General features: G+C 35.8%; 1 protein-coding gene across 46 annotated transcripts in view; it reads left to right on the forward strand.

Annotated features, from left to right (window-relative positions):
- The window catches only part of ABI2 (abl interactor 2), an 86,784-nt gene that overhangs the window by 50,173 nt on the left and 23,530 nt on the right, over window positions 1–13,081 (forward strand). For 11 of the 46 annotated variants that reach the window (XM_045198452.3, XM_045198480.3, XM_053918962.2 and 8 more), the window contains 4 exons: window positions 492–589; window positions 3,752–3,898; window positions 4,620–4,744; window positions 11,918–12,076. In XM_045198452.3, coding sequence (XP_045054387.1) covers window positions 492–589; window positions 3,752–3,898; window positions 4,620–4,744; window positions 11,918–12,076 — 529 coding nt within the window. Of the gene's footprint in view, window positions 1–491; window positions 590–3,751; window positions 3,899–4,619; window positions 4,745–5,963; window positions 6,147–11,917; window positions 12,077–13,081 lie in introns of all 46 variants that reach the window. The other 35 variants (XM_045198477.3, XM_045198476.3, XM_045198478.3 and 32 more) reach the window with 7 other exon arrangements.

Here is a 13,081-nt window from a genome sequence, read left to right on the forward strand (position 1 = left end):
TATCATGCAATTTAACTTTATTTTGTATTCTCTAGTTACAGTGGAGCAACACCATAATTGCTTATTTTATTTGAGAAACATGTATTTTGTTTTATATGATATACTTACTATCTAAAAAGACAAGGACTTGCTTGAGGGCATCATTGAGTCTGATTAAGTTTATTATTTAAGGTTTTTATAGTTATCCTATTTAATTTAAATTGAATGTAGTATCAAATAGTCCAACCAGTGATCTGTTGGTGTGATGGCCTAATGGCAAATAAAGTCTTTGCATACAAGTTTATAATTATTTGAAAATTTCGTGTTAGGAAGAGTCCTTTGAGTACAACTGTAGAATAATATAGAGTAGATATTGCATATGAAATGCATGGCCTCTAATTTTTTTCCTATTTAAACCTTCCCCTTCTTTGTTAAATAGCATAATGTTATTTCCCCAAAGTGGCACTTTGTTTCACTGCGTACAATTTGAGTTTTCCTTAAAAATTTTTTAGGTGAGTACGCAGAATATGAAGATGGGTGGGCTGCCGCGTACAACACCTCCAACTCAGAAACCCCCCAGTCCCCCTATGTCAGGGAAAGGGACCCTTGGGTGAGTATATAACTAAGTAATAACTGGAAACCATTTCATGTAGTGTTGTTGAAAACTAAACACTACTTATATTTAAATTATGTTTTAATATTTGAAAAGAGAACATTTTCTTCCTAGGATTATCTTTTTGTGTGTAATTTTCCCTTTTCCTGGGAAACATTTTTATACTTTAAAAAGATTTTGTTTAGAAATTATTTTTCTAATAAATTTTATATTTAAGATAAAATACTAGTCCAAGTTCATGGTTTACTATAAATTGCACTCTTAATTCTTATTTTCATAAGAGTTTCAGTCTTTTGTATTATAGTTGGCTATTATTTAGACTTCCTCTGAAGGGCATTGTATAGATTACAAAATTTGGTAATCTCGTGTTAACAGAATATGAGCTTTAATTTGGATCTACAGAAGTGGGCTCTGGATTTGACTTTTGGTAGAAATAGCCAACTAATAGAAAAGATTGCCTTTTCTTCTGAAGCATCATAGTATAAAAACTGGGTTGATTGTGGAGATTTGTGATCAGATGGGCATAATGTACCCCAGAAGCCAGATGGCCAAATTGTGGTCCAGCTCTGTTCCCACTCTATGGTCTTACATAGTCAGCCTCTTAGCAGTTCAGTTTTTTCATCTGTAAAAGGGGGTAATATCTGTCATCTATCAACTTTTCAGAGTCACTACCATGAATTGGATTTTTAAAAAAATGTATAAAAGACAAAATGCTGTAACAACCATTGGCTTTATGATTTATGCTTAGAAATTTCTAATTGACAATCTTGCTTTTGGCCCCCTCACCAAAAAAAAAAAAAAAAAAATCAAACAAAAATGAAAAACACAAAAATCCTAATCAAATGCTGTGGATCAGAACAAGACAAAGATGAGTAGGGGTATAAAGGAGGATAATGTTGGAAGAGGATAGATAGTAAAGACAGTGGGAAACAAAATAATAAAAATGAATTCCAGCCAGGAATAGGATTTTATTTGGGGTCAACAAAAAAATTTCTGCTTAGATTAGAGAGGAACGAATCTAGTAAGTCAAATAAAATTTAAACTTAAGGGTAGAATTTAGATGACATGGGTATAATTTTGGTATAGTATTGTAGGGTATAATTTTTCAGTGGTAAGAGTAGAGAGTCAGATTAAGAGGAAGAATTTGCCTTATTTTCCTGTAAACGTCTATAATTTTATCATGTATCATACTTAACAGATTCTTAGGTTTTAAATCAGTATTGTTAGCAAGCTAACCCACTGTAGTCTCTAATAAAGTAAAATTTTCTGTTACTCTCAAATTTTGAAGATTTCCTCATATACCAATATTTGTTTTCCTTGTGTAGTTGCAAGGGTTTTGCAGGGTCCTCAGAGTCTCTGAGCACCACATGCTGGTTGATGGCCATAGCCTGGCCTTTTTTGCAGTCTCTGCCTACCCACCGTATTTTGTTACCGTGCCCCTTGTTTTTTACCTTACATTTACCATTTTCTTCACTGTGTAGTTCTCAGTCAGCAAAGGGTTTTTTCTTGGCTTGAAACGGAACGTTGAAACAAAGAACATTTTTGTTGTCTGGGAAAAATTGTGTGGAAAGCAGATGTTTAGAAATTAATCAGTTTCTATTTTATGGTTTTTTAATATTTACATAATAATTTCAGAGATGTCAAAACTTCTTTTTAGTATTTTAAATGCAGGGTCCTGACATTCCTTCTTCCTTTGCCCAGTATCTCATCTAGTGCCCCTTATTTATTTATCATTTATTTATTTAGTTATTTTTGAAGATTTTATTTATTTAGTCTTAGAGGAAAGAAAGGAAGAAAGGGAGAGAAACATCAATGTGCAAAGAGATACATGATTGGTTGCCTCTTGTATACCCCCAACTGGGGACCCAGCCCGCAACCTAGGCATGTGCCTCAACTGAGAATGGAACCAGTGACCCTTCCGTTTGCAGGCCAGCACTCAATCCACTGAGCCACACCAGCCAGGGCTATTTGTAATTATTAATGTATATATGTATTTATACGAGGAGATTTTGAGGGTAGTAGAGTGGATGGGTCAATGCAAAGTGATCTCACCCAAAATTGGTGACCCATAATTTGAATAACCCAGCAGAGCAGTATTTAAAGAAACCTTGGAAGCTCTGAGGGAGTGAATTATTGAGAAATTTGAAGTTAAGTGAGCAACATCATTTCAGGAAAAGAAAGCTTTTTAATTTTCACATTTTGAGATTCCAATTTTTATTCTTTTAAAAACCAGAATCTCATCTACAAAATGTTAGTTGAGTGTTTATTATTGTCATAAAGTATTTGGAAACCATGTGCTGTACACCTGAAACTAATATAAAATAACAATGCATATAAACTAATTGAAAAAAAAATTTAAAAATTATCTAAATGTTAACACACACAAAAAAGAATTTGGAAACCATATTTCCTTTCTTACTCTTCTTATTCTCTTCCTTTAAAAGGAAATTTGGAGGAAAAAAGAGAAATATGTTAATAAAACCACATTTAGAAAGACTTAGGTGGTCTTTGTCTTATTTTCCTTTTAAATGTTGAACTCTGAGGGAGGGTGAAAGGCAAGAGAGATCAAGTTGAAAGTTAAAGGAGGAAGTAAGGTGAACATGGAAAGACATGAGATTAAATTGTTATTTTTGTGTTTGGATATAGTTTAATTTCTGTGTATTTAGTGTATAGAAAAGGAAATACAGGGTTATAATTGCTGTGATCATCTGGGGGGGATGTGGAGCCTATCTTTGAGTAGCTTTGGTTAGGGAGAGAGGGGTGAGGAAGATAATTAGTGCATTCATGGAGTGCAGTTGGGAGACTAAAATAATTAGAACTCAACCAAAAAAAACAAAACAAAACAAAAAACAAAAGAAAGAAGAGTCTGGGAAACATTGGCTTATCTGGTGGGAGAGTCTTTATGCTCAATGAGAATGAACGAACAAAATTGCATTAGCACGGGGAAATGAGGTTGGAGACTAAAAAAATAACAATACTCATCAAAACCCTAATGCTGGAGAAGTGATACTTAAGGAAAGACTGAAATTGGTAGCTGGGTTATGTAAAAACACATCTTTCTATCTCTGAGTACAAATTGTATTTCACTACTGGCAACTCTTTGAATTGATTGTGCCGAAACTTGCTAATCACACGATACATACGCTCTTCTTTTTGTAGGCGGCACTCCCCCTATCGCACACTGGAGCCAGTGCGTCCTCCAGTGGTACCAAATGATTACGTACCTAGCCCAACACGTAATATGGCTCCCTCGCAGCAGAGCCCTGTGAGGACAGCTTCTGTGAATCAAAGAAATCGAACTTACAGGTATTTTCTCTACCTCAGCGCAAAATGTGATGGTCATAGTACCATAATTTGTTCAGATAACTTCAGTTAAATCTCTCTCATTTTCCAAGCACTAAGTTCCTTTCCTCACTCTACTCTCCCAAACCTCATCTGATTCCACCTCTCTCTCCTCCTGTTCTGATGCAACTTTGAGCAGTCAGGAAGTTGGGGGAAAAAAGACATGTTCAAGTACAAACTTCTCTGCAAAATTAATAGTTACAGTTGACCTTAAAAAAATTATGGACCAGATATGGGAAATTTCAAGTTGTTTTTTGGTGGAACTTTACAGATGAAAAACTATATGCAATAAAACATTGATATGGGATAGTATATCTCAAGTTATTACAAATAAAATTAAATAATCTATTCAGGAAAACTATGTTTTATTATAAAAGGAGTTTCTTCAGACAGGTGTTAATCTGAAGTAAAAGAAAATATTATTATTTTTATGTGTTGAGCCCATCATTTATCATTTATGTTCATAAAATTTTTCTTCTTTCTTAATTTCTTTAATGTAGGCTTATTAAAGGGTGGTCAAAACAAGTTTTTGAAGTCAGCTTTTTCCCCTACTAATAAATTCATATTTGAAGTGGACGGCTTGAATTATCTTTATTGTAGCTGTATTCATTTTGGAAAATGTTGGGAAATGCTGGAGATCTTACTGTATATAATACTCATGTTTTGGTGGTTCCTGTTTCTTTAGCAGCAGTGGGAGTAGTGGAGGAAGCCACCCTAGTAGTCGGAGCAGCAGTCGTGAGAACAGTGGAAGTGGGAGTGTGGGAGTTCCCATTGCTGTTCCTACTCCCTCTCCTCCCAGTGTCTTTCCAGGTAAAACATGAATGGTGCTTCACCTTCACTTGTCCTTTCTGAACTTGAATTCAATTTCTGATTTAATTACAGTGGGCTTTCTTCATAATCAGGATTTATTTTCCTTTAGGACTCCATATATGTTGGGAAGTCTTTATTATGCATTTGTGATTTTTAACCAACTGATTTGTAAGTTTATGCTCACATACTTTCCTGTAATTTGGTTTATGTTTTCGGTGCTGTAGCTCAGTTGATGCTTTGAGGTTTCGGGTCCCACCGTGTTAATGCTGTGTGTTTAATTCCAGCTAGCGACACGATAGTGCATGCCTTGGGACAGAGAGGGGACTTGGTGTGAAAATCATATGTATAAGAAACGACTGGACAAACGTGTTAAATGTTTAAATGTGTTAAAAGACAATGTTAGAGTAGTTCTGACTGTTCAGTTTAGTGGACTGTTGGAGCTTAATAGTCTCTGAAATGCTACCCTCTTTTCTCTGACACAGAAAAATGTACTTATTTAATCTGAAGATACCAAAGTTAAAATTTAGTTTTAAAAGCATGACACAGAAGACATAGGGGTAGAATATTACTTATTTAATTTATTCTAATAAATAGTTAATACCTCTTCAAAAATCATTGAAATGTTTTGCTAAATTTTTTGTTTTTTACCTGGGAAGATATTTATGTCTGGAACATATGCTTATTTTCTGATTTGTATAATTCAGAATGGAATGATGTTTCCCAGTGTTTAGTTTTGTAATTTATTTAATTAATTAATTAGAAAATCGATTTGTTGTTCCACTTATTTATGCATTCACTGGTCAATTCTTGTATGACTGGGGATTGAGCCTGTAATCTTGGCATATCAGGACAACACTCTAACCAACTGAGTACCCGGCTAAGGCCTAGTTTTATATATTATTTATAAAACATTATGCTAAGGATTATAATATAAAGGGTGCACTTTTCTTACAGAGTAGTGACTTTCAGATAAAAAAGAATGCTTGTTTTTAGTGAATTAAAAAAATCTCTAAATTACCCTGGCATCTTGAATTATTTGCTGCACACCTAATAATCCCTTAACATAAGCTTTATTCCTTTTTGCTTTTTACCACTCTCTTCTATTCTTTGGTTAGTGTTGAGCACTGAATATCTAACATTAACTTCTCTAATGCCTTTTCTAGTCCTGCCTACTGGGATTGCCTCGTTAATGCTGCTTCTCACTCCTCTTTCCCCTCAGCCCCTGCTGGCTCTGCTGGTACTCCTCCCCTTCCTGCTACTTCTGCATCTGCCCCTGCCCCTCTAGTTCCTGCTACTGTCCCTTCCTCCACTGCCCCTGAAGCAGCTGCTGGGGGTGCCCAGACCCTTGCTGATGGCTTCACTTCTCCAACTCCCCCTGTTGTTTCTTCCACTCCCCCTACAGGTGAGTATTGGCATATTCCTTGGCAGGCAAAATCTAGTCATCTGGCTCTTCTATTACCTGGAACTCTGGCTTTATGATTTTTGTTTATTTGTTTGTGCTTTGTGTGTGTGTGTATATATGTATGTATATATAAATATGAAGAATAATTTACTAACTGGAAAATGGCATGTGACCAAAGTAAAATATTCTGAGGAAATCAGGGTAAAGTTTCTCATATAATTTTCCAATAGAGCAGCACAAATACACATTTTTTTATTGCTTGAATTTCATTTACTAGAGGTTTGTGAATTTAATGTGGCACTGTCTTTTATACAATTTTGAAAAACTGTCATTAGAAATGTTTGTTACAGGTTAAGTTATTAATGAAAAGAAAAGTCTATGACTAATTCTAAGGTACATTTTATAGAAAATATTTGATATAGCTGTTTAAAAGTCTCTATAAGTTTATTATAACGGAACCTGTTGTTTGCTATAGCAGCATTGGAAACACATAGACAGTAGATTTTTAAAGAATTTCAGATTTACTTGTTATTTAAGGTTGACTGAAACTATAGCCTAAAATCTGTTTTTTTGATGGGGAAGGAGAAAAGGGCTCAATTGCCCCAAAATATACTTGCAAAGGTAATAGTGATGCTGGTTAGTAAATAAGTTATCTATTATAACAGTGTATATGTTTGGATACTCATCACCTTAGCTTCCCAGAACTTCACAGAATTTATATTCAGCACTGCTGCTATACCCAGATGTCTAAATGTATTAAAGAACACTTTTACTTAATATGGATTTTGGATGGTGTTTTATGGGATAGCTTCTTTAAAAGCACTTTTTAAGAAAAGCTTTCTGCAGTGGGTAAATGTAAACACGGGTTGTTCTTTGATCTCCATGCAGCTCTGTTTGGCCAGACTAGTTAAATAAAGGAATTTTGCTGTGCTCCTGCGTCATTAAAGAATGCATCTTGAAATCATTGTAAGTCCAAAAAGGACAAATCACCTCCACGTGCGAGTCAGCATTTGTATAATTTAATAACAAGTGCTGGTTCATAAACACTGATTAAACATTTATTGTATAAGTGGATAATTATAGTTTTTTTTAAACAAAAAGCAAGGCAGTGAATGCCTCAGTAACATTTTACACGGACATAATCTTTTTTATACATTGTCTTTGAATCACCACATATTTTTTTCTTTTTATGAAGGTATAATTGATGTACAGTAAAATTTACCCTTTTTAATGTGTATTTCTTTGAGTTTTGAGTTTTATGCAGTGATGTCATTACAACTACAGTCAAGATGTGTAAGAGTCTTAACCTCCCCTAACTGCCTCCAAGTCTCCTCTGTAGGCAGTCCTTCTTCACTCCTAGCGCCTGGCAACCCCTTGATCTGGTTTTAGTCTTTCAAGTTTTGATTTGTGAGACTTATCATGCAAATGGAAGAATATGGTATATAGCCTTTTGGGTCTGGCTTTTTGGTATGATGCATTGGATATTTATCTGTGTTGTTGCATGTTTCATTATTTTGTTCCTTTTTATTATTTTTGAGTAGTGTTCAGTATGGATGTACGCAGTGTGTTTATCACTTTCCCAGGGGAGGGATGTTTGGATTACTTCCTGTATAGGGTGGTTATGATTAAACTACCATAAACATTTGCACACAGACTTTTGTGTAAGCTTAGGTTTTCATTTCAAAATTTGGATAGTTAATTGATTTTATTTCTTTTGTGGATTGTACTTTTGGTGTCATATTTACAAGCTCTTTGCCTTGCATATGGTCATAAAGATTTTGTCCTATTTTCTTCTAGAAGTTATTTATTTTAGGGTTTACAATTAGATCTGTGATAGTGAAACTAGTTTTGTTTTCAGTGCAGAGTAAATGCCTTATTAATGATAAGAACAGTCTCTTTGTCTCTTTTATGTAGTGTCTCTGAATCACTGAGGACTTACATCTGAGATTTTAGACTAGTTCTAACTGTATAAAATTCACAATGCTGTTAATTATCAGTTGGTTTTAACTTGATGATTCTTGGTTTGTCTTAATTTGTTACAGAGTAATTACTAAAATGCTAATAATTTATTTGTATCTGGTGATTTATCTTTTTATTAATCTTCACCCGAGGACACGTTTATTGATTTTAGAGAGTGGGGAAGAGAGAGAGAGAGAGAGAGAGAGAGAGAGAGAGAGAGCAACATTGATGTGAGAAACATCGATTGGTTGCCTCCTGCATGTGCCCTGGTCAGGCACCAACCTGAAACCCAGACATGTGCCCTGACCAGGAATAGAACCTGTGACCCTTTGGTCTGTGGGGCAATGCTGCAGTCAACTGAGCCAAACCAGCTAGGGCTGGATCTGGTGATTTAAATGACAAGATATACCTTTTAAATGATAGTTTATGTGTTTTTATATTTTTAAGTATATTTTATTGATTACACTATTTCAGTTGTCCTGTTTTTTTCTCCCCTTTACCCCTCTCTGCCCAGCACCCCCATTCCCTCCAGCATTCCTCCCAACTTAGTTCATGTCCATGGGTTGTACATATAAGTTCTTTGGCTTCTCCCATTTCCTATACTATTCTTGACCTGCCCCTGTCTATTTTGTACCTACCAGTTATACTTCTTATTCCCTGTACCTTTTCCTCCATTCTCTCTCTTCCCCCTCACCATCGATGACCTTTCATGTGATCTCCACTTCTGTGATTCTGTTCCTGTCCTAGTTGTTTGCTTAGGTTTTTTTTTTAGGTTCAGTCCTTGATAGTTGTGAGTTTGTTGTCATTTTACTGTTCATAGTTTTGATCTTCTTTTTCTTAGATAAGTCCTTTTCACATTTCATATAATAAGGGCTTGATGATGATGAATTCCTTTAACGTGACCTTATCAGTGAAGCACTTTATCTGCCCGTCCATTCTAAATGATAGCTTTGCTGGATAGAGTAATCTTGGATGTAGGCCTTGCCTTTCATGACTTCAAATACTTTTTTCCAGCCCCTTCTTGCCTATAAGGTTTCTTTTGAGAAATCAGCTGATAGTCTAATGGGAGCTCTCTTCTTTTCTCTTTATAATGTGCCTTGATGTGTTCCTCCTTGGTTCCAACTTTTTTGGGACTCTCTGTGCTTCCTGGACTTGTATGTCTATTTTCTTTGCCAGATTGGGGAAGTTCTCCTTCATCATTTTTTCAAACAAGTTTTCAATCTCTTGCTCTTCCTCTTCTCCTTCTGGCACACCTATGATTTGGATGTTGGGACATTTCAGGTTGTCCCTGAGGTTCCTAAGCCTCTCCTCATTTTTTTGAATTTTTGTTTCTTCATTCTGTTCTGGTTGAATGTTTATTTCTTCCTTCTGCTCCAAATTGTTGATTTGAGTCCCAGTTTCCTTCCCTTCACTGTTGATTCCCTGTATATTTTCTTTTATTTCACTTTGCATAGCCTTCATTTCTTCCTTGGTTTGGTGACCAAATTCAGTCATTTCTGTGAGTATTTTGCTTACCATTGTTTTGAACTCTGCATCTGATAGGTCGGCTATCTCCTTGTCGCTTAATTCTTTTTCTAAAGTTTTGCTGTGTTCTTTCATTTGGGCCATATTTCTTTGTCTTTGTGCACCTGTTACATAGTAAGAGGCGGAGCCTAGGTATTCTCCAGGGTGGGGCACCTACTTTGCTGGGTTGTGGTGCTGCATGTGAGGTGGGTTCAGAGAAGGAACAATGCTGCTTGCTTGGCTCTTGCCTTGCCTTCAGTCACTTCCCCTGCTTCTTACAACTGAATTGCGCCCTTCCAGGTGCTACCCAGGTGCTGATCCCTGGGTGGGTTGGTTTGTGTATGTTCTTGGACACTGTGGGCCCCTCCAACAGACTCTCCTATAGGACGGGGAGTTTCTTTCGCCACCGCAACCCCCACAGGTTTTTATAGCCTGAAGTTTTGAGGTTTTATTTCTGGTGCTGGAACCCTGGATTTCGAGGTTTGTCTCACTCCTCAGTTGTTCCTCCCAGTATATCCGCACATGAATGTGAGACTGCCTGGTCTGCCAGCCTCCACCTTGCCCACCCAGTCCTCTAGCCACTGCCTTGCTGTGTGTCTTCTCCGCCCCAGCTGCCTGTCTCCTCTCCTCCTACCAGTTTGGATGAATGTTTCTTCGTTAACTCCTTGGTTGTTGGACCTCCATACAGTTTGATTTTCTGGCAGTTCTGGTTGTTTTTTGTTTTTAAGTTGGTTGTTATACTTCTTTTGATTGTGTGAGGAAGTGAAGGGTATCTACCTACACCTCCATCTTGGCCGGAACTGTTTTTATATTTTCAACCATGATTACAGTGTCCTGACAGTGGATTATGTATAAGCTTTAATACTTAAAATTTCTATATAACAGAATTGAATTTTAGGTTTTGATATTGTTATATGTAAGAAGATAAAATGGTATGGCAGTTCTTGAGTGCTTTTATAATCTTTATATGAGTCAAAGTTTGATAAGTTTATGGAGTTCCTGAAGACCAATTTTAGCCATGTAAACCATTTTACAATCATGAATAACATGAAAAATGTTAAAAGTTCTTTTCTTTTTTTTCCTCCTCTCTCCTTTCCTTCCTTCCTCTCTTGCCCTTTCTCATTTCCTTTTCTCTTCTTTCTTTTCACCTTATCCTCCCTCCTTCCATCCTCTTTTCTTCCCCTGATACTTTTCTTTAATCCTTCTCTCCCTCCCCTTCCCTTCCCTCTCTTTCCTCTCTTGCCTGCTGGAGTGCTCTCTTGGATGCTTTTGGAGGGATGTAGCACACGGACTGCATGCAGCCCAGGATGGCTGTGAATGTGGCCCAACACAAAATCATAAATTTGCTTAAAACATTTTGAGATTTTTTTTTGTGATTATATGTTGCAATGTATTTAATGTGTGGCCCAAGACAACTCTTCTTCCAGTGTGGCCCAGAGACGCCAAAAGGTTGGACACCCCTGCCTAGTGCTTTTGTCTGTCTGATTGTAACAGTAGGCCCCCAGCTGAACGATTTTGAGCGAAAGTAGAATTAAGATAAAATTTGGAATTGGATAGTTAAGAAATAGTGTCTTCAGTTGGCATTAGTTATTGAAGTACTCTCAGAGATCAAAACACAGTGAAATGGCTGATAAATGTGTACAGACTCAGGGATGATATTAAAAATAGGATATATTTTGATTCACTTTTTGTGTCTTAGCTTTTTTTCATAATTGTAAGTTTCTTAAACTCTTAATTTTAAGACAAAATAACCTGGTTTTAGAGATGGATATCTTTGATCCAATAAAGATATGTATGATTTATCTCACTTGACTTTTTGCTGGAAATATTTTTAAATTGCTTTGCTACCGTAAGTTTACTACTATTAGTATTAATTTGGAATAAGACTGTGTATCAAACATTTTTTCTTTTACTTTCCCAAATGTCATTCTTACTTGTTTAGTTTAATTTTAGTGTTTAGTGGATTTGGGGGGCAGAGCCGGGGAAGTGAGTCATAAATTTTAATTAATTGTGATGATTTGGAAATCCTATCACATTATTAACTTACTAAAATCTTAATGTTAATTAGTAGTCTATTTAGATGTAGCTTTTCCAGACCTAATCATGAATCCATTTTCCTGCTTTTGTACTTCAATATAATGTCTGCTGAGCGATAATTGTCACCTTGCATCATGTTTTGTTAGATAACTAATTAGCTAACATTGTTATTTTTCATAATCTTACTAAGATTCAGGCTTTGTACCAAAAGTATTTCATTGTCTGAGATAATTTTCTTTTAATGGCAAATTTATGTCCTTTTCCTCTTTCAGGTCATCCTGTTCAGTTCTACAGCATGAATAGACCTGCCTCTCGCCACACTCCCCCAACAGTAGGGGGCTCATTGCCCTATAGACGCCCTCCTTCCATAACTTCACAAACAAGCCTTCAGAATCAGATGAATGGAGGACCTTTTTATAGCCAGAATCCAGGTTAGATATTCATTTGCATTCCATGGAATGTACCTGGTTAATGTCCTTTAGTTACAAAGAAAAAAAACTTTAATTACAAATGATTAGCGCATGATAGGTGGTCAGTATTATATTTTTTAATAAATGGAGGAATGAATACAAGGTTACTAATACCGTGTTTTCCAGTTCTTTTTCTTTTTTAAAAATATCAATACATGGTTTTCATATAAAGTTGCAGAACTTAATTTTCCTGAACAGAATCTTTTTGAATGTGCTAGTGATTATTTGCGTTTAAAAATAGTATATTGTGGTAAATGATATTTCCTTACTATTAAATCAGATATCCTTGCTCTATGAATAGCAAATAATGACAATCAAGTATATACAGCCAGAGTTTATAAGTAGCAAAGTAAAAGGGGCATTTTTGAAGTTGCTTTGTGCTATGGAGTTATACTATCTTATTTAATTCTCATACCAAACCTATGAATACTGGGACTTGGACAGATTGATTCAGATATAACATCGTCTTTCAGTTGCATCATGCATACAGAAAACTTAATCTGGCACGTATTTAATATTATATAATAGTTCTTGCTTTTCCAGAAAGGATAAGAGAAAAATCTTAGAGTTTATGTAGATACAGTATTATTGTAGATAATGGTATGCCAGCTTACTATGTTTTTCTGGATTTTTGTCAAGAGGCCAGTAAGTTTGTATGTGATTGATTACCTCTAATATTAGGGGATAGCCCATTTTATCTTTGATACACCCTTAATTTTATGGAGTTCAAATCTGTATACTGTGGTTACTACCTTTTGGTGAAACATAGTTTTATTCTTTGGAGCTGTGTAGAAGAAATTTGAACTCTTTTCTTTCTTTTTAAGATTTTATTTATTTAGAGAGGTGGGGCAGGAGGGAGAAAGAGTAAGAGAAACATTGATGTACAAGAGATACATTGATGTGTTGCCTCTCACATGCCCCCAACTGGGGACCTGGTCGGCAACCCATGCATGTGCCCTGACTGGG

Source organism: Desmodus rotundus, chromosome 2 (genome assembly GCF_022682495.2).
Source record: "Desmodus rotundus isolate HL8 chromosome 2, HLdesRot8A.1, whole genome shotgun sequence".
NCBI lineage: Eukaryota > Metazoa > Chordata > Mammalia > Chiroptera > Phyllostomidae > Desmodus > Desmodus rotundus.